This window comes from Chelonia mydas, chromosome 8 (genome assembly GCF_015237465.2).
Source record: "Chelonia mydas isolate rCheMyd1 chromosome 8, rCheMyd1.pri.v2, whole genome shotgun sequence".
Classification (NCBI taxonomy): Eukaryota; Metazoa; Chordata; order Testudines; family Cheloniidae; genus Chelonia; species Chelonia mydas.
Genome location: NC_057854.1, coordinates 28,481,523 through 28,504,907, shown reverse-complemented (window position 1 = coordinate 28,504,907; position 23,385 = coordinate 28,481,523). Strand labels below are relative to the sequence as shown.

The 23,385-nt window shown below is 40.5% G+C and overlaps 1 protein-coding gene across 3 annotated transcripts in view; it reads right to left on the bottom strand.

The window, feature by feature from the left end:
- TENM2 (teneurin transmembrane protein 2) overlaps positions 1 to 23,385 on the bottom strand; it is an 832,723-nt gene that overhangs the window by 111,718 nt on the left and 697,620 nt on the right. For all 3 annotated transcript variants that reach the window (XM_043521038.1, XM_037906816.2, XM_043521040.1), the window contains 3 exons: positions 16,730 to 16,924; positions 8,395 to 8,595; positions 5,172 to 5,357 (listed from right to left, as the gene is read on the bottom strand). In XM_043521038.1, coding sequence (XP_043376973.1) covers positions 5,172 to 5,357; positions 8,395 to 8,595; positions 16,730 to 16,924 — 582 coding nt within the window. The remainder of the gene's footprint in view (positions 1 to 5,171; positions 5,358 to 8,394; positions 8,596 to 16,729; positions 16,925 to 23,385) is intronic.

Here is a 23,385-nt window from a genome sequence, read left to right as displayed (position 1 = left end):
TGCCTTTCCGCTATCTCCTCTCATACGCTGCCTTCCATCTCTCCTGCAAATTATCTTTTCTTTGTATCACTATTGTTGTAATTTAAGAAAATCAGTAAAAGAAAAGAAAAAGTTCTTTGCTACAAAGAATATTCAGAGGAGACAAAACTGTCCTGCTGTGTTGGAAGACAACCACAAAGGTATGGTTTTATTGATTATTGATTTATATTATACAAAAATGAAAAAATAAATACGAAACAATATTCTTGATGATGGCACTCTTCTCTCTCCAGAGAAACCAGTTCTCAATACAGTCTGTGCAACTGACCTCTTCAAATCTCCGTCAAAAATCAAGGTAGCTTACTTCCTATTTAGTACTCAGACCAGGGGGAGTGGATGCTTCAAGAGAGAACCCAAGTCTTTTACTTTCTTGGTCTAAATCCAGCCCATATTGGCAATGTCTGAAAGTAACTGCCTTTTGATGGCTGTCATATGGGCTATATTGAAAGAATTGGAGGTGTGGCGTCTCATTTTAGTGTCGAGTGGGCAGATGTCTACAACACCAAACCACCACATGGCACTAATTAACATTGGAACTTACAGACTGCCATATTGGATCACGCTAGTGATCCATCTAGGTCCTGTGTTCCATTTCCAACAATTGCCAGTACCAGATGCTTCGGAGGAAGATATAAGAAACCCTACAAAGGGCAATTACAAAATAACCTGCCTACAAGGAATGTCTCTTTCCAAATTCTGTTACTTAGAGATAAGTTTATCACCCTGAAGCACTTCACACTTATTGGCACACTTAGTAGAGAGGCCAAGGACTCAGTGAGGAAGGAGATGGAATTTGATTCTTATTCCTGGGGATGGAGTCTCCAGGATGGCATTGAGGCATATTGGCAGGGCACTGTGAGGAAGCTTGAACTACTTGTGCTGTGCCCAGTGTGTAGGTTAATGGAAGTCTTCAGGGTACATCAACACTGCAGTTAGATAACTGCAGCTGGCCCGTGATAGCTGACCCAGGCCCATGGGGCTCAGGCTGCAGGGCTGTTTAATTGTGGTGTAGGCTTCCCAGCTCAGGTTGCAGCCTAAGCTCTGGGACCCTCCCACCTCACAGGGTCCTACAGCCCAACCTACAGCCCGAGCCCAGATGTCTACACCACAATTAAGCAGCCCTGCAAGCCAAGCCAGCTGGCATGGGCCAGCCACGGGTTTTTAATTGCAGTGTGGACATACCCTCAATCTCCAGGTTATCAAAGGTGGCACATTTCACCAGCAGTAAAATGATCAAAGGAACAAAAATTGTATTAGCCAACTTGACCCAGGTACATCAGAATGTCTATATTATCAAATATCTTTGACCACTGCCACTGCTGTCTGCTGCTAGTGAGTGAAAGGAAGTGTTGATCCACTCAGACTGAGTCTAAACTACATATAATGTAGCAGGTGAGGCAAATGAGAAAGGGGTTTTGAGGGGTAGGAAATAGTGACACAAAGGCAACATTGGTGCCTCCTCTCCTGTTCAAGGGGGCAAATCTTACTTATACCACAAAACTGCCATAACTTTGTTGTCTGATTAAATTTCATTCTTGGACTGCACAATGCTCAGGATGAAATCCTGGCCCCACTGAAGTCAATGGGAGTTTTGCAGTTAACTTCAACAGAGCTAGGATTTCACGCTCAGTTCTGTTCAAATGTGAATTGCAGATGGACAGACATCTTCCAAGTGATGGACTGGAACAAGTGCATTTGCTTCTGGCTATTCATTCAGGTTTCTGCACATATTGTACTTTCCTTTGCCTACCATCACAATGTCTCTCTCTGAGAGAAATGGATTTCCACACTCTAGTAATAAGCAATAGTTCTAACTATTAACGTCTCGTTTTTGATGGGACTAATTCAACTATTTTCAATACACTTGTTTCAACAGCAAGGAAGAAAATCTCCCATCATAAAATTCATACATGAAATTGGTCCAGGATTTAGTTACTGTTGTACCTGGTCTTTTGCTGTTTATTAATTCTGGAATAATTTATTTTCTTCCTTATCTAGATTTTTCCCTACTGTTTGGTTATAACCTCATCCATGATTACAATCACTTAATAACCACATCATAGAACATGTCTTTTTTACCTTGGGTAAAAGATTCATTTTCTTTATCATCGGCTCACAGTAAGCTATTTCTCTCCCTAACTAACTAAAGTAGGAAAGTGAAGTATGAGGTCACATGTAGAGCTTTACTTTGATACACACACCAGTTATATAGGGTTAGCCACTTGTCCTCTCTCTTTCATAGATCACCGATGCACGTGTATTTACAAAGTCTGTGTGCAACTTCTCTTTTGAACTAACGTTCTTCTGTTTTTATACTTTAGCTCTACTGCTATATTCAGAAAACTGTTGATTTGGATTTAAAACATATTTTCCAATGAGCTAACACTAGGATTTTTGGAGACTTTTCAGATTTCCCTTGTTAGAATGCAATAATAGAGGAAGAAACCACCCTTTTTGTAGAATTTAGCCAGAGGGAAAGTTAGCTTGTAACAGTCTGAGCTGTAATGTCACACAGAATGCTTAAAATATGTTCTGATTTCTGGAAAAGAATAATTCGGCATCAAATAAAGTAAAATGTTCCGAGTTAGTGTGAACACCTCCAGCTTGCAACAGCTGTCACCTTTCCACTGCCACATTAGTACAGTGTGATCTATTCCTAAAGGAACTCCAGCGGAAGAAAAAATATTTGAGTGTGTTTCAGATCCTCCATTTCCCCACAAAAGAGAGCATTTATCTTAATTCATCTACCCCCAAAGCCCATTCTCAGTGCATATCTGCCCCCCAACTCTAATATTTACAAAGAAAGAAATAACATATTTTCCTCCCAAACTATATATGTTGATGAGAGTTTCCTTTAAAAAAGTGGTAAATCACTATGCTAAAAATAAAAACAGTGGGAAAATACTGTTATCTCACTCTCTATTGAATTCAGTGACAACGCTTTCTTTGCTGCTGTGAGATCAGTTTAGGCCAATAACAGAGATATGAAATTCCTTTACGTTCCAAGCACAGTCACAAGAATTAGCATATTAGCATATATATGTCTAAACAGCTCATTATTTATACTAGAGACAGGCTTGATATTAAAACATGAGATAATTACATTTACAGAACTGCACTTCTGCCCAAATCCCATCTCTGCTACAGACGCATAGACAAAAGTTCAACACATGCTTTTCTAATGAAAAAGTGGCATAAAGACATCTTATTCTCCTCAGGAGAAACACCTTTTCCTTCCTTGTGAGAACAATTTTGGTAATGTACGCTGATAACATTAATAAAATGTATACATTTCACACCTCTGGAACAAAAGATAAAAATCTCCCCTCACAGGTCACCTATCCTATTTATAATCTGGGATATTAACTAGTGCACATAACACTTAGCACAAAATGTCATCAAGCAATCCAATATAGGCATCTTTTTGTGTGCACAGTAGTGTAGATTTCAATTACATCAAAATATAGGAATATATTTCAAAAGATTACAAAGCGAAAAAAAAATCAGCGCAAGGTGGTAAACCTTTTTGGAAAAGGTAATTACTGCACACTTTGACACAGTGCAGGGATTACCGTTATTGGTTTTTTTTAAAGTGTGAGATTAAACAGCACAGTGATAAAATATCCTGATTATCTTGGCAGAAGATGTGATAATGGGGCAATAAATGCAGAGGGCAAAAGTAGAAAAAACACTCTGCATGTAGGTTGGTGACAAACGGCTGAATCACAAAATCTTTGATTTAAATTATTATATCTGAAGCATACAGCACCACAATGTAAAATGATATGCCCATAAAATACGTAGGTCGCATTTAATTAATTAATTAATTTATAAGGGTGTATATTTGGTATCCAATCTGTATGCGTTTCCCAAAAGGTTTATACACCCAGAGAGATTCAAAGGTGGAACTTAAAAGAAAAGCAGCTCAAGGGGTGCAAGATTTTGACCACAGTTTTAAGAAAGAACAATTCACTAGTAATAGGCCTGTCCCATTAGGGTCCACAATTGCCATTAAAATTTCAATTCACATGCTTCCTCTCTGTTGGTAAATTTATCAATGTCTTTTTTAAGGTAATTAAAATAATTTCATCTATGTTTCTAACTCACTGGACTTTTTAAAGAGAATTTGATAGCCAAATAAATGATATGGGGAATGGACAGATTTGACTGCAAAGAGAAAACCACACTGCCTCTAAAGTGCATATTCTTTCGATTTGCATACAGATTCTTCTGTTCCATAGTGGTTTTCCTCAGATTTCTTAGTAGACATAGGCCCAGTTAGAAATATTCTCTCCCCAGTTTTGCTCACAGCAGAGGGAAAATACAATTTTCAGCCATTTTAAGAGAATCTGAATAAACATTATACTACCTGATTTTTATGAGAGTGAAATAAAGAACTGAGTCCACAATAACTCATTCCTGTTGAAATAACATTTAAGTCGTTTTAATTTGAAATTATGTTATATACATATAAAATCTTTTTTGGAATTTCCCAGGGTGACGTATCACAGTTGAGATGCAATCATGTTAGTCATGGCACTCTGCATGATGCCAATGCTATACTAAGCAGCATGCTATTAGGAACGGGTACATCAGCATGCTATAGTACTGGCTAGACCCTCCCATGCTGTGACTGTCTATATGCAAACACCATGCCCACTGTCACAGCACAACGGGGCAAAATGTTAGGGAGCTATTTCTGTAACAACAGGAGCACTTATTCCCCCTCAACTTGACCCCTGCTCTTGGTGGGTATTGTGGTGATGTGATTTGGATGTGATATATAGTAGCAGGGAAGCATTGATGCACCAGACCAGGAAATTAAAAAAGATGCCATTCACACAAGGAAATGTTTAGTTAAGTTTAAACAGCTTGGCTCAGATGGTACCTTGATGGACCATTTGTTACATCTCTACTTGTTAATGTCCATTAGGTTCTTTTTTTTTTTTTCCTTCTCTTTCAAATTAAGTTCCTCTGCATTTTACCCTGGGTTTTGAGAGGCTGAGCTGATGTTTAGAAGCACTAGGGTCCTTAAAGGAACAGCCTGTTACAATACACAACAGTAACTATGTTTCTACAATTTATGAAAAGAAAGCAATATGTGCCTGTTTCGGTGCCTGTCGTTTGCCTACCAATGGTGCAGTGCTCCCCATTCCAGCCCTCTCTGCATTCACATTTCCCATCTTTACAGGTTCCGTGTTCCGTGCAGCGGGGATGGCACACACGCTGGTCACAGGCCACTCCTGTCCAGCCTTCTTCACAGCGACATGCTCCGCCAATGCACACCCCGTGCGTGCCACAGTCTACGGAACACACTTCTGGTGAAAAAAATAGAATTAGGATTACAACTGAGCACTGTGATTGGGAATGGGTCACTAAACATGTGGTGAAAAGTGACTAGAATCGGCACTTTGTTTCTGTAAACTATATGCAGAGTGTGGCATGCTCATATGCCCACCAAAATGAGACTTTGCTTTTTATTAAAAATCGCCCAAAATAACAAATGCTGCTAATTTAATGCAGGACTGACAGTGCTAGAGACAGTGTCTCTTCTATTCAGGTGCACATAAACTTCTTCATGCTGCTCCAACAACATGCCTCTGCCCCGGCTTTGAGGGGCTCTTTCTATCTATACAGTAACCACCCCCCATGGCACCGTGTCTCAGAGCCCAAATCAATTGACTTGGGCTTGTGCTATGATGCTAAAAATAGCAGTGTAGATGTTCCCATTTGAGCTGGAACCTAGGCTCCGATATCCTCCCTCCTCCTGTACACTGCCATTTTTAGCCCAACAGCATGAGCCTCAAGTCATTTGACCCAGAATCTGAAACACACTGCTGTAGATTTTTTTTTTTAGGTACCCTCACATCGCCCTGCTGTGATTGCCAACAAGGGAAATAATTAGTGGCAGCTGTGATGGGTGTGTGAAGTGGACGTTTGACTGCTAAGAACTAGATTGAGGTCCATGTAAACTCATTCCATGAAGAATGACAACAATTTGGGGTCACTCACAGTGGTTTGAACTGGTAACTAGGAAGAGAGGGGCTCTGCATTCTATTGCCAATTCCCTGAGTCTTTCAGTCTCACCCCTACACACTAGCTTTTACAACTCTGGGACAGTGACAGTTATGAAGTGGGTTCTAGCCCACAAAAGCTTATGCCCAAATACATCTGTTAGTCTTTAAGGTGCCACCGGACTCCTTGTTGTTTTTGGGGATACAGACTAACACGGCTACCCCCTGATACTTGACAGTTGTGGAAGAGTTAACTGTTGTTTTCCGCATCATGCATCATCACTGAAATTTCCAGTTAAATGCTCATTGATGAACTTTTAGGGCAGTTGATGATACATGAATCAGAAAGACCCAACTTGATATTCGTTTACCAGGTATGCTGTTAGCTCTGCTGGCAGTTAGAATAATCTTGCCTTTACTTAAGACAGCTAACTAAACTGGACATGGATGGAAAACAAATGTGCACCTCAAAGTACCATTTTTAGAGTCTTGCTGTGAAACCAGCTGCTTAGATTTTTCCATTTGAACTACTAAAGAGGAGAAAATAATCTTAATTTTAGTACAGTTTTGCTATTATTTTCTATAAATAAGTAGTATTTATGATGTGCAACACAAAGCAAAACAGAAAATATACCTAGCAGACAATGGGCTGTTCATATCTGTGGCAGCCCACTGGAACGGGATAACTTCTGCAGTGAGCTAGGTGCCAGTTTTTAAATGGTTAAACTACAAACTTAGAATTTGGCAGTCTGCACCTTTTAATTAGTAACTAACCAAAAAAGGTAACTGCTTGGTTACAGCACTTTAAACAAAGGCACTGACCTGGCCCTGGGATTCTGGATAAAGACTAGAGCAGTGTTTCCCAAATTGGGGTCCACGGACCCCTGGGGATTCCCAAGGGTACTCCAGGGGTTCCACAGGCCCTGCTGATCAACTCCTTCCCTTCCCTCCCTCAGCTCCTCCCCGTCTCTCCCAGCGCCTGCACGCCAGGGAACAGCTCTATCTCCCAGAGGCTATTGAAGCCAAACCGGGAGATTGTAGGCACTAAAAGTCCAGCAGCGCAGTGGGGCTAAGGCAGGCTCCCTACCTGCCCTGGCTCCCTGCCACTCCCGGATGCAGTCCGCACATCCCTGCAGCCCCTGTGGGGCGGCAGGGAGTCTCCATGTGCTGCCCCCACCCCGAGCACTGACTCCACAGCTCCCATTGGCTGAGAACTGCGGCCAATGTGAGCTGCGAGGGTAGTGCCTGTGGGAAGGGGCTGTGCACGGAGATCCCCTGGCTCCCCCACCTAGAAGCCACTGCCAGAGAGCCTCCGGAGATAAGCACCACACTCCTCACCCCCTCCTGCACCCCAACCCTCTGCCCTAGCTCAGAGCCCACATCCCCACCCCTTCCCAGAGCCTGCAGCCCCCACCCCCTCCTGCACCCAAACTCCCTCCCAGAGCCTGCACCTGCACCCAAACTCCCCCCCAGAGCCCGCACTCTGCATCCCCTCCTGCACTCAAACTACCCCCAAAGCCCACACCCTGCCCCACTTGGTGAAAGTGAGCGAGGGTGGGGGGAAAGTGAGCGACGGAGGGAGGGAGGGGAGACAGAGTGAACGGGCGGCGGGAAGAGGTGGGGCGGGGCTGGGGCCTTGGGGGAAGGGGTGGAGTTGGGTGGGACCTGGCACTGAGTAGGGAATTTGGGGATCCCCAAAATGTTTAAATTAAAATGGGGGTCCTTGGGTTGCTGAAGTTTGAGAACCGCTGGACTAGAGCACTCCTCTCCCACGCTAGCTTCACCCAGCACTCCCCCTAAAATAAGGCAGGCAAGCTTTCTTAACTTGTCTGTTGGCTCCTGATAGGTTATTTTCTCTTACTAGCCCATCTAGGCCATCGAAGGGCTATATCTTGTTGGTACCCTGGCCATAGTGAATATTTCCTAGGTTGTGTGTATCAGGGCACCTCCAGTTTGGGGCAGAGAAGGCCTGATAGATATCACAATTCTGAAAATATTTTAAAATTATTCCTTATTAGTAAAAACCCTGTTGTTTACGAATGGGGACACTGAGACATAAAGAGGTTAAGTGACTTACCACAGGCCACAGTGTCAGAATAGGGAAGTGGAACACAGTATTTCCTAGATCCCAATCCTGTGTTCAGAACACTACAATGTATAGTATCTATCATGTAGCTGCTAAATTTATAATGACTAGAGTATAACAAACTGTTCACTGATCAGATGCTGAAAGAGTAATGTAATTTGTATTTTAAACTTGTATTTGATATTCAAATGTTAATCAGTATAGTAAACAGGACAGGAAGATTATTGCAAAGCAGAATAGAAATATTTTTCTTACCAACGGAGCAGTCAGGACCCATCCAGTTAGGATCACAGCTACAGAGGCCTGTGTCAGAGAGGTATGTCCCATGGCCACTACATTGGTCTGGACACTGGGCTCTGGGAAGTTCACAGTTTAGGCCACCCCAGCCTGGGCTACAGAGACATTCTCCATTCAAGCAAACACCTTGATTGGAGCAGGTTGGATCCAAGCAATCAACTGAACAAAGAAAACAAAACAAATACTGTGTGAATAAAGGTTGGTTCCTACAGTGTATAGTCTGGATGATACTGCTGGATGGATCAGTGCTTTGTTAGTTTACACTATTGCAGTGAATACACCAAACTCTTGCAGTTGTTTTTTAGACGATTTATATCTGTTTTGAGAACTGGTGAATATAAAATGTCTTTCTATTTGCTAGGACACAGGCTCTAAAAGTGGAAAAAATAATTTACCAACTTTAACTAATTGTTATGATTGTTACCAATGTTATAGTACTGTAAAAGAGAAATATTATTAAACCCATGTTACACATGGAAAATGGAAGCACAGATTTGCAAAGTGACTTGCCCATGGTCATAGAGATTAACATTTTCAAAAGCACCTACATGACTTTGGAGCTCAAGTCCCATTTTCAAAAGTGACTTGAATACTTAGGGGCCTAAGACTCACTGACTTTCAGGTTCCATTAGGCTTTTAAGTCACTCATGAGCTTTTGAATATTTTATTCATAGTCATTGGCTGAGCTGTGATTCGAACCTAAGAATCCCATTGCCTAAACCCTGTTCCAACCAGTAGCCATGTTTCTTCTCTTAACAAAAGTCACAGATACATCTTCCCCATTTCTCAATCTGAAAAAACGGTAATTGCTTAAAATGAGATTTTTTTAAGGTGCTGGAAAGACATTGCAGGTGTCATCTTGGATTTCACTGAACAATGGGATGCTATTGCTGTATCAGAAGTGAACTCATGGTGACATCATCATTTTCAAGGTGTTTACCTTATATCAAGCATTTGTTTAAGTGAACTGCACTTTACTGTAAATGTCAACTTAAAGGTTTATGAACAGCCTTCCACTATAGAACTGATTACCAAGATCAAACTGATGTCCTGAGTAAAATGAATTAATGCCACGACTAGTGTATATTAGTTCACAACTCAAGAACTAAGAATGATTGGCATTCGCTCTTGAGGCAATATGAAGTTCGGAGTGTATAATGAAAGTGATTTATCTCTCATCTTTTCCCAAAGATCATCTTTCTAAATGAAGGAAGAGAGAATTTCACTGAACCCTGCATGAACAATACCTGATCCTTCAAATCTCAGCCTTTTCCATAAACACAAATGCTTATCAAATTATTTTAAGACATTATAGAACCTTTAAACATGAGTATATTGATCAGGTACTAAGCACAGGATTGAAGCAGACACGAATTTAGAGATAACAGGAGTCATCAAAATTGTTTTGATTTTAATTCAGATTACAATACTACAGGAATAAATTACTATAGCATTTCTAGTGAGATTATGGACTATAATGATGGCACAGGCCACATTTTTTCAAATAATTTAATATTCAGTTAATTGGTTTTGGAAATATAACACATTTAACTATTTATAGGCAAACCTAGAAGGTTTGGATGTTAAGTTCAGGTAAGCTTCCAATAATTCAGAAGTTTATCCAAAAACTTCTTTGGTCTATAAATCAAGCTGGACATTTCAGAAGAACAGAGTCCCGCTTTTGAGATGTTGGTACTTTCTGCTTTTGGCAGGATCCAAAGTACTGTCAAAAGTCAGAATAGTTTCTTTCGTGGTATTTTGGTATTTCTTCTCAATCCAGCAAATAATTTATTTGTTAATTTTTTATTAATTATTATTATTATAAAAAGACCCTCCAAACTAACTTTTAATGACCCTCAGAGCTCATCCTGACTCTGGGGAAAAGATTACAGTTTGGTGAATTTTATCTATTATATTTAAAAGAAATTTTAGAATGGACAAATCCCAAAGTTTATTTTTAAAAAAGAGATCGGAAAATGTGTGTGTTGTTTTAAATTTCTGCCTCAAAGTACAGATAGCCATAAAAAGTATTGTTGAATACTGATGTGGGGTAGCTTTTAGGAATGTATAACAATCCACTTAAAATTGAAGCAATAATAAAAGCAATGCAGAAAGAATGAAAAATACATCCCGCTTACAGATGAATTAGCCATCTTTCCACTTTCTTGAATTATGGTACACAGGCAGAGGAAAAGCAGTTGAGATTTATTACCTCAGAATACATCTGTCATCAACCCCCCCCCCCCCCCACACACACACACTTATTTTATGGAATAACTTGCGCTAAACCTCTCTAGCTATTGTTCTAGATAAATAAATTTTATAACTATTTAAAATACATCATCTGGCTGAGTAACAGCATTCAGACTTTAAAGGAGCCGTGAGTTTAGTTTGGCTTCAAATCTTGTTCCAATTTTATACAATGCTTTTAGGGTTGATATCTAGGGCCAGATCCTCAGCTGGTGTAAATTAGCAGAAATTCATTCACTCCAGTGAAGCTAAACTGATTTACTCCAGCTAAGGTTCTAGCCCCACATCTTCAGAAGGGGGTTATTTATTTAATAAGGATTTAGAAATGGAGTCTCCGTGGTGTTTAAACAAAGGATAGTGTGCTTTAGCAGTTAAGTACGTGAGACTTAGAACCCACAGCCCCTTGGCAGCTTAGATCATTAGAACTCATTTAGTGTTGGGCTCTCTGTAGATTTGACAAAAAGGGTAGAGAATGCAATTTGTATCCCTAAGGGCAAAAAAAGAGGTCAAGGAGTTTTCCGAACAATATGTACTCTAAACCTCCAAAGAGTCATGAATTACACTTATGAAGTTAAATGTCATTGAAAAATGACTCAACCATGAAGCTGACAAGAAAAACACTGTTAACTTAACCTAATTTGTCAATTTCACTTGTCTCTCCCCAAACCATATTGAATGAAACCTGACAAATATGCCATTTCATTTTCATGTGCAAATTTGTTAATCGAGCAAGAGTGTTTATGCAGCAAAAATTGTGGATTGCAAATATCGATTCCGGTGCCACCGCCATTTCAGGTAAATTGTTTGAATGACATGACTATGATGAATATCAGAAATAAAAAGCTAACTGGAAGAAAAAAATGCTGACCCACAGTTGCTAATTCCATTTCCCAGTTGGAAAATGGCATATGAATCAAACTGACCCATTCTTTTCAGACACACAAATCAATAGAAGAGATTTCATACTTTAATATAAAATCAGGTATGTTTACCTGTTCCGTTGTGCAGTTAATTCATTTAGAAAATTTAAATAAGACTGGGTGAATGCTTAAACTGTCGAGAAACCATTTCATATTCTATCCTTTATTCAACAGCTCCTGAATTAATGTGTAAAATATTTACAGAAGGGAAATAATTTTGAGGTAGCAATATCATTGCTATGGAATTTTTATTTTATTTGCCAAATGATATATGCAAAAGGTTATTTTAACCTTTCTTTTCATGTTATTGTCCCTTCCAAGTTTGCAGTTAATACAGCTTGCCTTCTGCAATCCATTTATCTTTTAAAAACCTTATCCTTTCAAGCATTGCTTATTAAATCATCTACATCCTCCTTCCTAACATACAAATTCACTGCTCAGAAACTTTGTTAATGCACAGTTAAAGTTGATTGGCACACCCTTCCAAAATGTTCAGTGCAGGTATTACTTAAATACTCTGAAAACCAGGACAAAAAAGAGTTAAGGTTGCCCCTCAACCTTAAACTCAGCCCTTTCGAGCTGGCAAGAGACACTGTGGATATATTATCAGAGGGACAGCCGTGTTAGTCTGGATCTGTAAAAGCGGCAAAGAGTCCTGTGGCACCTTATAGACTAACAGATGTATTGGAGCATAAACTTTCGTGGGTGAATACCCATGCATCCAACGAAGTGGGTATTCACCCACGGAAGCTTATGCTCCAATACATCTGTTAGTCTATAAGGTGCCACAGGACTCTTTGTGGATATATTATAAAGTATGTTTCAGCCAGGGCTGCCCTATCATAAACAGATAGGAGGAATGACTAAGTAAGAGTGCTACTTTACGTGCTGTGCCCCAGAGAACTGTATTCTCTCATTGCTCTACAGGGGGCACTACATCTGCCTTCATTGTGTTAGGGACAACTGTACAGATCGGTGCAGGAATTATTTGCAGTAGGTCGCCACAGCTCATGCTACGATATGAGGAAAGGTGTCTCTCCACCAAACGGATCACAAATACCTCGTTTCTGTGCTGTGTTCGGTTGCTTGTAGAAGCAGAGAAGCACAATAGTCTATTCTTGCTCTGAGGATTTGTAACAATAAGGTAGCATATATGAGAGTGTTCTACAGGGCAGAGGAGATGTTCCATGGGGAATTCTTAGACCAAAGGGTCAAAGGATGGTAGCATCTCAGGGGGTCTTTATACTCAGATACCAGCTCTGCCTCCTCCTGCCCCTTATACAAATATTGTAAGTATCAAAAAATGTTGATGTCACATGATTTTTTAGGGGGGCTATATCTGTGGCAGCTCTTGCTTAAAGGGCCTCAAATTTGGATCACTAACCCTACTCTGAATCCCCATGAGGCAATCTGAGTAAGTATGGAAAACTGGCTGCTGAAATCCACAAAGTACTCTAAACAGTAAGTTAGCCTCGCCTTAACTATAGTGATGCCACAACCCTTCTATAATTTCTTATGACTTTTGGGATTACAATTTATAATTAGCCTAGAATTTAATTAATGGCAAATGTTTATGGAATCCCTAAAACACTCCAATACGTATTTGGGCGAAACGGCACCTAGAATGCTGTGTTCTGCTCTGGAAACCTCAGAATCAGAAAGATGCAGAGAAATTGGAGGGAATCTGAAGAAAAGCAACAAAAATGATTAAGTGTCAGGAGGAACTATTTCATGAGGACAGCTACAAATTAATAAATATGTATAACGTGGCTAAATGATAAAAAAGAAGATAGGATTGGTCATAGCTGTCTATAAGCTTATAAAAACCAAGGTAGGAGGGGAATTGTTTAGTGTGGCACAAAATGGAATTAATAGGGTGAAATGAAAGACAGGTAAGTTTAGGCTAACTATCAGGAAAGCCCTCCTAATACTGACATCTTTTAGATTATTCTTTTGAATCTACCACATTTTACCAAGGGATGAGGTGGAATCCCATAACTAATTTTAAACTAGACTGAACAAAGGGTAATGTTTGTATTTAATGGAACGTTCCTGCACCCTGGAATGGGATGGATGCAGAGAGATGTGCTTTAATCAGTCTTTTCTACCACTGCTGATTTCTATGCAATTCCATGAGAATGTTAGATATATTTGGGCATTTTATTGTACAATGTTGTAAGAACCCCCTCTAATCATCTACTGCCAGCTGAACTGTAAATTTCCCTTTCTGGAAGTTCCGCATCCCCAACTACTTTTGGCATGATCCAAAGCCCACTGAAATCAATTGAAAGATCTCCACTGACTTTTGGATTAAATCCTTAATCCATATGGTGCTGTAAACAATTCCCGGGAGAAGGTGACAGGAAAACACTCTATAGCAGCTGGTTTAATTAACCCAGTGTTGATAGTCTAGTAGTGAGGCTAAGGATTATGAGCATCTATCTGCTTCCAGTGAAGTAAGTGACAAAAGTCCCATTCACTTATGAGGATGGAGGATCTGATCTTTCCAGAACAGATCTGAAACACAGTGGTACTGGGTGGGGAAACCCTGTATTTTCTCCAACCATGTTCTTTGATGGGAGAAGAGTTATTTACTACCCTATGAGATGAATTGGTGCTCTCAATCTAGTTCCTAGCAGACAGACACCTCCTACACCACAGTTAGACTGCTCAGTAGAGAGCCAAGGATTGAATTGGTATGGTCACAGACCTACCATCTCAACCCAAGCTGAAACACTGGCCGATCCAGCTGAACTAACTTGATTTGAACTTGAACTAACGCGGCCCTGTTGTGAGGATAAGCAGAGGACTTCAGAGATGTCTATCTAGGAACCCTCTGGAGCAGGAGTGGGCAAACTATGGCTGGGAGGGCTGCATCCGGCCCTTCAGACATTTTAATCCAGCCCCCGAGCTCCCTCCGGGGAGCCAGGTCTGGGGCTTGCGCCGCTCTGGTGCTCCAGCCAGGGAGTGGGGTCAGGGGCTTGCACTGCTTGGCTCCCAGAAGCAGCGGCATGTCCCCTCTCTGGCTCCTCGCATAGGGGTAGCCAGGGGAATATGCATGCTGCCCGCCCCAAGCGCCACCCTTGCAGCTCCCATTGGCCATGAACCGGGGGTGGTGCCTGCAGATGGCGTATGCAGAGCTGCCTCGTCGTGCCTCTGCATAGGAGCCTGTCAAGGTTCCTTCCCCACTCTGAACTCTAGGGTACACATGTGGGGACCCGCATAAAAGACCCCCCAAGCTTATTCTTACCAGCTTAGGTTAAAAACTTCCTCAAGGTACAAATTTTGCGTTGTCCTTGAACGGTATGCTGCCACCACCAAGTGTTTTAAACAAAGAACAGGGAAAGAGACCACTTGGAGATGTCTTCCCCCAAAATACCCCCCTGAAGCCCTACACCCCCTTTCCTGGGGAAGACTTGATAATAATCCTCACCAATTGGTATACGTGAATACAGACCCAACCCTTGGATCTTAAGAACAATTAAAAAGCAATCAGGTTCTTAAAAGAATTTTAATTAAAGAAAAGGTAAAAGAATCACCTCTGTAAAATCAGGATGGTAAATACCTTACAGGATAATCAGATTCAAAACATAGAGAATCCCTCTAGGCAAAACCTTAAATTACAAAAAGACACAAAAACAGGAATATACATTCCCTCCAGCACAGCTTATTTTACAAGCCATTAAACAAAAGAAAATCTAACGCATTTTCTAGCTAGATTACTTACTAACTTAACAGGAGTTGTAAGGCTGCATTCCTGATCTGTTCCCGGCAAAAGCATCACACAGACAGACCAAACCCTTTGTTCACCCCACTCCAGATTTGAAAGAATCTTGTCCCCACATTGGCCATTTTGGGTCAGGTGCCAGCGGGATTACCTTAGCTTCTTAACACTTTAGAGGTGAAAGAATTTTGCCTCTGGCCAGGAGGGATTTTATAGCACTGTATACAGAAAGGTGGTTACCCTTCTTCTCTTTATATTTATGACAGAGCCAGAGGCGTTACAAGCCGCGGCTTCTGGGAGCTGCTTGAGGTAAGCACCGCCTGAAGTCTGCACCCCTGACCCCCCACCCCATGCCCCAACCCCTTGTCCCAGCCCTGATCCCCCTCCCGCCCTCTGAATCCTTCAGTCCCAACCCAGAGCACACTTCTGCATCCCCAACACCTCATTACCAGCCCCGCCCCAGAGCCCATACCCCTACCCAGAGCCCTCACTCCCTTCCGCACCCCAACCCCCAATTTCGTGAGCATTCATGGCTTACCATACAATTTCCATACCCAGATGTGGCCCTTGGGCCGAAAAGTTTGCCCACCCTTGCTCTGGAACATTAAATTCCCTTTTTAAGACAACAATATTAAAAGGAGACAACGCTCCAATTTATCTAGGTTGCAACAGAAGAGATGAGGAACAAACACCACTGGGCTTGATCTATGACCATATTTGGTGACGCCATTTTGTTAAACCCTCTCATTTTTGTCTACACAAAAACTGCGGCTACTTAAATTTTCAATACAAGGAGCTTTTTAGCATTCATTAAATTGGTGTCTTTTCTATGTACCATCTACTTTTCTATACTTCTATGAGATTGTCTGTAACACGAGTGATTTACCCTATATGATGCCTCAAGTGACATGGTTACCTGCAGTCTCCTAAATCCATCTCCTCTTTTTCTGCATTAACTATGACTGAAACATTTGCCTTTTGTCGGTTTTCAATTATGCCATTTTCTCTACCACTTTTCTCTTTTGTTTGTTTCACCATTTTACATTTTTAAAATGTTCAATAAATATAATCCATTAAAAAAAAGAAAGAAAAGAATCATCTTGACTCTTCAATGAAAAAATCACTCAGATTTACCTGTGGCAGACAATTCTACCACTGCAGAATAATAAGGACCTTAACTACATGACAGATCAAAAAATATAATTTAAAGTTTCACAGGCCTGTAAAACTGGAAGTACCAAAATTTTGAAATTCCTTCCTCAGTACTCTCTGTTATAGTAGTTTTATACTACAGTATAATCATAGCATTTTCTCCTCTTTCCTGCCCTCCCTCCCGTTTAGCTCCACAAACCACAAGACAAGCTCAAAGCACAGACAGAGTTTGTACTGTAGCATTTACCTTCCTCACAGTTTTCTCCTTTGTAGCCAACAGAGCAGACACAGTTTCCTTCAACACAAGAACCATGACCTCCACAAGAGGGATCAATACACTGGCTGATGGGTACATCACATTCTGGCCCTTTCCAACCACTGTAGCACAAACAGGTTCCTTTGGAATATTGTCCATTGCCACTGCACAGAACTGGGCAGGCAGCTGGAAAATGGAATGAGATAAAGAGAGCACATTGAGTCATATATAAAAGCCCATAAAAGTGTTCTAAAAATAAACTGCTAAGCTACTGATTGATAAATTTAAAGGTGTTAATTTAATGGAAAATGCTAAGTCAGACTTTAATAATTCAGTTTCTGATTACTCAAAGTATGGGTATGATTAATTATCTGAGGATAATAAATACAAGCACACACATATGCTGTCGATACTCAATATATAGCTGCTATTCATTAGACTGTGGACTTAATATTCAGAATATATGGAGAAGTCTGGAATGATTATCAGGAACAAGTCAAAATGAATGGATTTGATTCTGATGTCACACTGGTTTTACACCTGAGTAATTCCTGATTTACAGAGAGTAAAGCTCTAATGATGCATTCAAAGTAAGTCCCATTGCGTGATGCTATACAACACTAGCTTGGCCAATTTTTTTCTTACATGGTGTTTTTGAATGATCTGTACCCAAAACTTCATCATTTTTGTTCCATAACTTTGGGCATCTTGGGCAAAGCAATTATTCAAGCCTACATCTGCATCACCTTCATCCTGCCACTAGGAGAAAGGCTGGGACTGAGAAAGAATGAACAGTGCAAACAGCAATTATATGAACTGCAGTGCCTGCCAAAGACTGAGAGGATGATTATCAGCCACAAAAATGGAGAAAACAAGAATGACAGACAGAGAGAGTCTTAAGAAGGGGCGAGGATGCATTACTTTGCCTGATATTGTTTGGTGGCAGTAGATCTGTTGAAAACTAGATAATGTTCCCCTCTTTTCCCACTCCCCACCATGACTGGACAGCAACACTAAGTTCTACAAAGTTAAAAACACTGGTGTGCAAGAGCTGCATTCCATTTTTAAAAAGCCCTTTATTTTTATTGTATGATTACTATTATTTTCTCCTTAACTTGAACCACCAGGAATCACTGAAATATCAGATGTAGAATGAAGAAATGAGTTCACAGTGGTACTTCAGCTATTTCTGCATAATACAATTGGGAACTAATACTGCAGTCCTACTTCCTTGAGTTGTCCCATTGATCCCATTAAGAAGACTGGTCCTATTTTGCAATAATCTATACCTTTTTAAAAATGAAAGGATTGATTAGAAGGAATATATTCACAACAATGTTAATGTGACTCATTTTGTCCCTAGTAGTTAGTCAATATTCAAGGCCATGCAGGTTTTTCCCCTTAGAAGTGAAACTGATGATAGAGCCAGGTATCTGTGATGCAGTCAGATTTATTTACACAGAATGTACATAGTCCTGTTTCTCTGAACACAGCAGGAATCAAAAGGCAGGAGGCAGTTTCTTTACTCACAGTTCCAAGTCCCTTTCTAACCAGCTGTCTGCCTAAAAGCTGACCCACCCCCCGAGATGCTTCAAAAGAATTTCAGTAATTGTACTTTAGCAGAATTTCCAGTCTATTATCTTTTAAATTCATTTAAAAATGACAGATGTTCACATGCAAATTGCCACAGAAGGATATAGAGTAAGGGCCATGTGCTCAGAGACAGCCTCTGATTTTGCAATCCCCAAAATAGGCATGCAAGTATGTGTACTTACATCACTGTGTGTAGACATGTTTTGTACATGCACACAGATATTTGCATGTCTAGACTGAGAAGCTGGGTGATCAAACAATGAACTGCATGCACAAATGTGAATGCATGAGGCCAGTTGAAAAGGTCAAGTGTCTTTGAATAAAACTTAAGTATCTAATTTTTGCTGGGGTCCAGCAACTAAATATTTACACAATCCAAACTTAACTCAGGTGAACCAACCACATTCAAGTCTACAAAACAGAAGTTTTGTGTGCCAGGGCTTGCAGACATGACTTTATCCCATCATCCTCCCATCCCTGAAGTGTGGGGAGGAGTTGATTTGTGGTAGGCTAGGTTTGCCACAACTTTTGCAGTTTGTCTCCTCAGCCAAAATAGCCTTAAAATGTGTTGCTAGGTTTTTTTTGGGAGGGGAGAGGGGAGAAGGAGTGGATTAAAAAATATTGAAAGAAAGAAAGAAAGAAAGAAAGATCTCTATAGCCAAACTCCATTTCCTCTTGGTTTTTAAGGTGAAAATTATCTTCCCAGTGTAACTTCACAATGTAAAACTCATTCAATAGGAGCCCAGATTAAAGATTTTTTAACTCTCTCATAGCACCTCTAACAGCTAATATAAATGTAGACTATATGCTCTTCTGTAACACAGAATATAGCAACAGTAGAATTTTTATTCAGATTCTTAATATTGTTTCATTAACACTCAGTGCTTACCATAATTTCTCTCAAAAAAATCTGCATTCCCAGTGGTAGTGCAATACTTGTATGCTGTTTAGACAAAGCTGCACAATTTCCTAGTTATGTGTTTATATGATATATAAAGTACAGAACTGCCAAATTAGAAATGAAGTTCTTTATTATTCCACTGGGAATTGTAGTAGAGACAGATATAGTATGAACTTCTTACCAATGATCTCAAAGCTGACCTTCTGGGAATACTTTCTCTAGGGAATAATTAATTCAGCCTCTGTAATAACTCAAACCAGGACTGCCTCTTAACAAAGATTAAGCTGCTGCTATTGATATAGCGTGCATATTGTGTGAGAGGGAGATGGATTATTGTTCACAAGACCAACCATTTCACTCTCAGCATCAAACTCAACTGGAAATAAGGTCCCACTGCTGCAAAGATTTATGTGAAATAGGTCCACCTACAACAACCTATTTCATAGATCTGCAAAATAGCATTACAGTAAGGTTCTACTACCTGTATCTTTCTTGATTTTTTCCTTAGCAACCCAAGTGAAACATTTCAACAACACATGCTAGTTTATCTCTATATGAATCCTAGTGGGCAAATTCTGCCCTAATGTAAGGAGGTGAAACTTCTGTGTAGCTAATGGAGTTATACTTTGCTAATGCTAGGGCTGAATTTAGTCCTACAGTCATATATCAAAGCCTTCCATAATTTAGACTTAGACCAGACTTGGATGACTAAGGTTAGCTTCCTAAATCTTATTTAGGTTCCTGAATGTAAGTAGTCTCATTTTCACTCACTAATGCCACTGAAATCACTATAAGCTGCAAGTCTCAGCCCACTTTTATTTAGGAGCCTGATTTTAGGCACCCTGTTTGAAAACATCAGAAAGGTGGTACAAAAGTGGTTTTGCTTGATCTAGTGCTTGCTAAAAATCAGAGATCAAAAGGGGTCAGAGAAATCAATGTTTCAGGTGTGGGGACTTCAGGAGCTGCTCGTTTTGTTTGACAAAACAGGCTCTCCTGAATTCTATTCAGACTCATTTTAATCAACCAGGTGCACATTTTGACATGTAACTGGACCAACAGTTTATCGTAGGTACCTGTATAGATGTGAAAATGCAAAGATATAAGGCCAGATCCCAGGTTACACTAGGTTATCTTTGTGCTGCTCCCCTGGAACAAAGCTGCCCTAAATCTGACATAACTGTTCACTAGAGAATCCTCCACAGTATAGGGGGATCGTTAGATTAAGTGGCCCCAAGACCCCTCTTCTCCAGCTATTCCATCCATCTCGTGAAGGGTATGTGGCCAGGAAACAAGGGGAATAGCTGAGCTGTCCTTATGCCCTGGAAATTGCTAGCTGTTGTAAGGGCTCCTTAGGGCTGTTGGCAAATGGCACAATTTCAAGGAGCCTTCAGGCTGCTCGTACTTATGCTTAGGAGTTTGCTGGCACAGATCAAACCAGGATCAGGAAAAAGCCAAAGTGACTTTAAGCAACTTTTATACACCACATCCCGAACTGCAGTGAACACTCAGCTCAAGATTTGGGCCACAACAGTTGAAAACTACTTCCCCCTTTACCTACCTGTTAAGATATTAGTTCAAGATTCAGTGTTTTCCTGTTTCACTAACACCTAAGGAAGTTTAAGGAATGCTCCCTGTCTCTTTTAGTTTTAGGAATGTCATCAGCTGTTGCAGGAGATATACAAAAACCTAAACTTTGGTCTGCTAGTCAAAATGCTTTGATGTCATTGTTAACCAAAAATGATGCCTGGTTGTGGGACTCTGACAGGACTGTGGTGAAACAGGTATGCACAGAGACTCAAAATACATGGTCATTCACAACAGCCATGATCTACAAGTCTTTAGTTTTGTGGCCCAAACTTGAGGCTTACCAAGTTCCCTATTCTAGTTCTGTCAAACTGCACATTAGTAAGCAAGAAAGGGATTCACAGAAAAATTTCCAGAAGGACAAAAAACTCATCAGGTGTGTCAAATCTCTGACATTCAGAAACCATGTGGGGAAAGCAGCACACGCTGACTTAAGCACTAAAGTATGGATGCTTTAATTAATCCGGGGTGAATTTAATTGCTTTAGTTAAGTGGAAATTGGGTTAAAAATGATGCAGAGCATGCTGGGGTGTGTTAAAAACATGACATATGAGTTGGATGAATCGATAAATTAAAAGCGCACAGATGTTTTAATTAAACCCAGGGAAGCTAACGAAGATCGCTAGAGACTTTTAAGCCTATGATTAATTCAATTCATTTAAAATACCTGTAGAGATATGGGGATGCCTCCATTTTGAGAGTTATAAAAGTTCTCAATCGATAAGTACTTAAGCTGCTCTACAAAAAAATTCTAGGGTTTTTTAAGAAGTGACTGAGCAGCATTAATTACATAATGAATATTTACATCCTTCTGAATGCTCAGGAAGCATTTGCTTTGGCCAAAATTTATCAAACAGGTCACCGTTTTTCTCATTATTATTGTCGGTGTGATCTTAGGTGTCAGAGTGAAAGCTTTTTCTAACCCTTCCTGCACTGTCCTACAAATTATCTACCTCCAGTAGATGGCTGCTTTGCTTACAGATATTATAATGTCAACAACAGTCTCACAAAGATGAGTGTATCTCTACACGTGTGTTTACCAGGTGGAATATTGCACCCTGTATCCTGGGACTAATCATTATGGACCCATAACAAATCTTATATTGTAAGCTCTTTGGGAGCAGAGATTATCTTTTTTGGTCTGTGTTTGTACAGTACCTAGCACAATGGGGTCCAGGTAAATGACTAGGGCTCCTAGTTCTACAGTAATACAATTAATAATCACTAATAAACCAGCCCCTAGCAATGGACAAATACAAAAAGCGTTCAAATATGACAAATATTTAGTGAGACAAATGTGGACCAAATATCCTTTGTCCAATACCTGACTCCATATTTAATGGTAGATTGAGGAGGTGGGAGCCTGCTTGCCACCTCCACTAAGATGAAGTGAGGAGAAGTAATGCAGCTAGCCACCCCTGTGGGTCTAGTTGCATCCTTAAAGATGCTGGGTGAGGGAGACGCCACTGTCTTCTCTGAAGAAGTGTCTAGGGATGAGCAATGGTGCTGACCTTCTAGGGAAGGGTTTCAGGCATGGGAAAATTGGAACTGGAAGTTCTCTGGGGACTGGTAAAGGGAAGGGAACATCTTAGCTGATATTTGAAATCAGGTGATTCAGGGTCCAAATAGTACACCAATACAAGCACTTCTGCTTTCAACTATCATCATTTGTGATCTGTGGTGAGCACTAACATTGGTCCTCGGCTTTGAGAATCCTAGGAATAGCGATTGTGTGGCTGATAAAATGCAGGAATGTACACAGCAAGAAATAGTGTTTTCTATCCTCCACTGAGGAGCATTTGAGGGAAATAGAAGTCGAAACAGACAATTGTCACAGGCAAGCACCTGGGAACCTAAGTTAGAGCTCTGTTAACTTCATCACTGAAAAGAGGGAGGAGGAAGGGATATCTAAAATATCTAAACTTGGACACTTCCACTGCTCTTCCAGTACAGACAGCCAATGAGGGTAAAAAAACAGATGGGGTTTCAAGCTTCTAGGAAAGAAGAGAGAGAAGAACAGTTAAATAGCTGAACTCTCTTGCCCAATGTACAATGCCTTAAGTCCTCCTTACAGGTCTACAATAGACATGCACTGACTCAACATGCAAACCTCAACACACACCTGGAAAAGGACAGGGGAAAAAAGAGGCGCCTCTTTAAATATTTTAGATAACATTTTGGCTAACTTTCAAGGGAAGAATGTGTAACCCTTAGCCGCTCCTAGGGCAGTGCTCTCGTTAGGGCTGCCTGGCTAAAGTCAGCCTAACTGAGGCAGCAGCCTGGCCAGAGCTAAGATGGACTGCGGCAGCAGACTGCATAGGGTTGAGGTGGGTTTCTCAGTATAACTTCTAGGTGTTTAATACCAAAATATTCTCAAATTACTTTGGGTCTCATTTTAATTCACATTATATAAGTTATCATTGTTATCAAAAATGGTTTAACTGAAAGATCCTTAAGTTACCGAGTTCTATACATATAAACCTGCTACAGATATTGAAATTTGTTGCTAAATTTGAGCAGCGAAATAATTTCGTTTGAGCAAGTAAAGCAGTTTGGCAGCTAACTGAGT